This window comes from Cynoglossus semilaevis, chromosome 15 (assembly GCF_000523025.1).
Source record: "Cynoglossus semilaevis isolate Cse_v1.0 chromosome 15, Cse_v1.0, whole genome shotgun sequence".
NCBI lineage: Eukaryota > Metazoa > Chordata > Actinopteri > Pleuronectiformes > Cynoglossidae > Cynoglossus > Cynoglossus semilaevis.
Genome location: NC_024321.1, coordinates 17,498,222 through 17,501,018, shown reverse-complemented (window position 1 = coordinate 17,501,018; position 2,797 = coordinate 17,498,222). Strand labels below are relative to the sequence as shown.

The 2,797-nt window shown below is 37.5% G+C and overlaps 1 protein-coding gene across 1 annotated transcript in view; it reads left to right on the top strand.

Annotated features, from left to right (window-relative positions):
• Positions 1-2,797, top strand: part of cdh23 (cadherin-related 23) — an 85,858-nt gene that overhangs the window by 31,873 nt on the left and 51,188 nt on the right. Inside the window, 3 exon segments of the mRNA XM_025062894.1 lie at positions 2,213-2,277; positions 2,654-2,793; positions 2,796-2,797. The exon segment at positions 2,796-2,797 is cut by the window's right edge and continues 81 nt beyond it. Coding sequence (XP_024918662.1) covers positions 2,213-2,277; positions 2,654-2,793; positions 2,796-2,797 — 207 coding nt within the window.

Here is a 2,797-nt window from a genome sequence, read left to right as displayed (position 1 = left end):
ATAGGGGAATCAGCAGTAAAGTGTCTTAAAAAGATGAGAATATGAAGACACTCCACATGAAATCTCTAAGGTTAATATAAGGACTCGCGGTCCCTAATGTCCCAGTCTCGCTCAGTCTCAGTGAGGAGGGTGTGCCAAACAAAAAAGTGAAGGCTATTTGGACACTAAAAAGTACCACTCATTCACTATCCAGACTGTTGTGGTGGAAACTCTACGGGAAATTACGAGTGTGAGCTAACAGCATGGTGTAATTTTTAGAAGGGTGGAAAAAAAAAGAAAAACACATTGATGGCTGCAGCCGTTGTTCCATCTGTTGAGAGGCAACTAACAATCACAGATGCACGCACACACACACACGTCCATCAATGCATTTCATTTGGGAGGCTTAAAATGAATTTAAAAACATTTACATTACATTTTTAGATTTTATTGTTTTATTAAATATTATCAAATTTAGAAATTGATTAAATCCACTCCTGTATGGGGTACATTTTTTTACATAGTCTCAAAAAAGTGCAACATCAAGAAGAGGAAACAGACAAATGCCTTAATATGACCTCTTTTATACAACAACAACAAAAATACTTGTCATAATCTAGTATTTTGAGTGTCATATTTGCACAGAGAGACATACCTCATGAGGTGAGGATCAGGAAATGTCAGAATAACAGTACCTGTATGTGTTTGACAGAGTAGGCTGCAGACTAAAGGGCTAAAGTTTGGCCCTTGAACTGACTGTGGAGCCAGTCAGGTGAAACTCTATTACAAAGGCCTCTGCCGGCTGATCCATCAACTATGACACAACAGCATGCCTGTCTGCATCAGCGCACGTGCACAAGTTCACAAAGACAAGAAGTGTTAATGCGCAAGTTCATAGAGTAGAACTTTCCTGGGAGTGTTGTTCTTTAAATGGCTTTTCTCCGACACCCTTCATGTCAGCCAAACACATGTCAGCAGTTGCTGGTGATTTGAGGCACTGCAGGGTCATATGGGTGAATGTAGATCTCGTCTAAGATTAAATCCTGTCAACACCTAGAGGCAGTCAAAGTGGTTTGCATTTATTATTATAAAATCATACAGTCATTTGCATCTGTTCAAGTGAAGAAGTTCTAAACTAAACTTAATGCAGTGGCTATTAATGATCTGATGTGCTTTTTTGTGTTCTTGATGTTAGCAAATTGAGTTTCAATCATTTGATTGATTTTTAACCCAAAAAAAGTGATTTCAATTGTTTGAGACAATTATTGAAACTTACATTTAAACAATTTTAATTTAAATAGAGCCATAACCATTGGAATATAGTTAATAATTAGATTTTTAATGAGAAATTAGCTGCAGTGGAAATTTAGCCCTGAATTATAACAGAGCTCTTCTGTGATTTACTCTGCTGCTGGCCTTAAACCAAATACTTCACCTGTACTGAATACTTTTTTCTGTGTGCTCCCTGGTCTTCTGGTAAATTTATACAATTATTCACTTCTTTGTCCTTCATATTTTATTTCCCATATACACTGTTTGCCACCTGCTACTTAAGAGTTGTAGATAACCAGGGCCTGTATATCACAGCTTGTTCCCTACTCTGCAAAAATGTATAATGTATTTTCAAATACAGAGGAAAAAATGGTCCTTCAGGAATAAGGTCGTGTAATTTTATTTTCTGTTACATTTTATGTGTACAGAAAAATCAAGAAAAATGTTCTAAAAAAATCAGTTGTGTATGGACTGCATTCTTAACAAAAACAAAATATCTATAATAATCATAAATAATAAGCAGATCAATTTTCCGACACTAAAAATGCCACCACTCCACTGTACCTCAAAATTAAACAACAACATAATCTGTGTCTATCCTCTGATTATTGGATAATCGGCTCGTTGTGAAGGAGATCACAGAAAGTTGTCCGTAGCATGTTGTGTTTGTGATAACAGTAACAGTCACAGCACAGCGTGAACTTCTTCTAAAACAGGAGCATTTGAACAAGTCAGGAACACATCGAAAATAAGGATCACTCTCTCAACAGAACAGCGACTTGAATTGGTGTGTAGAACTCCAAATCAAAGCATTCCAAAAGTGACCCACAAAGGGCCAGAAACACATAAAATAAATAGTAATTATAATTAGTAACAAATAATTAGTTACAAACAATGTTTACTATTAAAAAATATGTCATTAGTGAACTTTTTTTCTCTTTGATTTTTTTTTTTCCTTCAGGCTACAGATGGAGATGTAGGCTCGTTTGGGATTGTGCGTTACTACTTCAGCGACGAGCCAGATCAGTAAGACCAAGTCACACACACACACACACACTCCGGTACAGACTACATAGAAATAAAGCTACATTAATTTTTCATTTATATGGTCTCTCATGAGCGATTACACTGCACTCTGTGTGTGACACAGGCTGGCCAGAGACATCTGCTCTCCTCAGGCCACAGAGTTACTGAACCACATGCAATGATGAATCTGCATGTACTGCACATAACAACTCAATTCACTGGGTCTTCTGTTTTAGTGCGTACAGATTTTAAAAAATCACAATTCAGTTGCAAACATAAAAGAAATACAAAAAACATGTTGACTGCATGTTCACATTAACTCACTGATTACAAGTAGACAGAGACGTCTCTTAAAAGCATTGTTTTCTTCCTTCAGTTTTTCTTTAGATGAAGAGACGGGCTGGGTCATTTTACGGGCCAGTCTGGACTACGAATTGATGCGACGCTTCACGCTAACCGTGTTGGCGAGGGACGGAGGTGGAGAGGAGACGACCGGGAGAGTCCGCGTGAATGTGCTGGA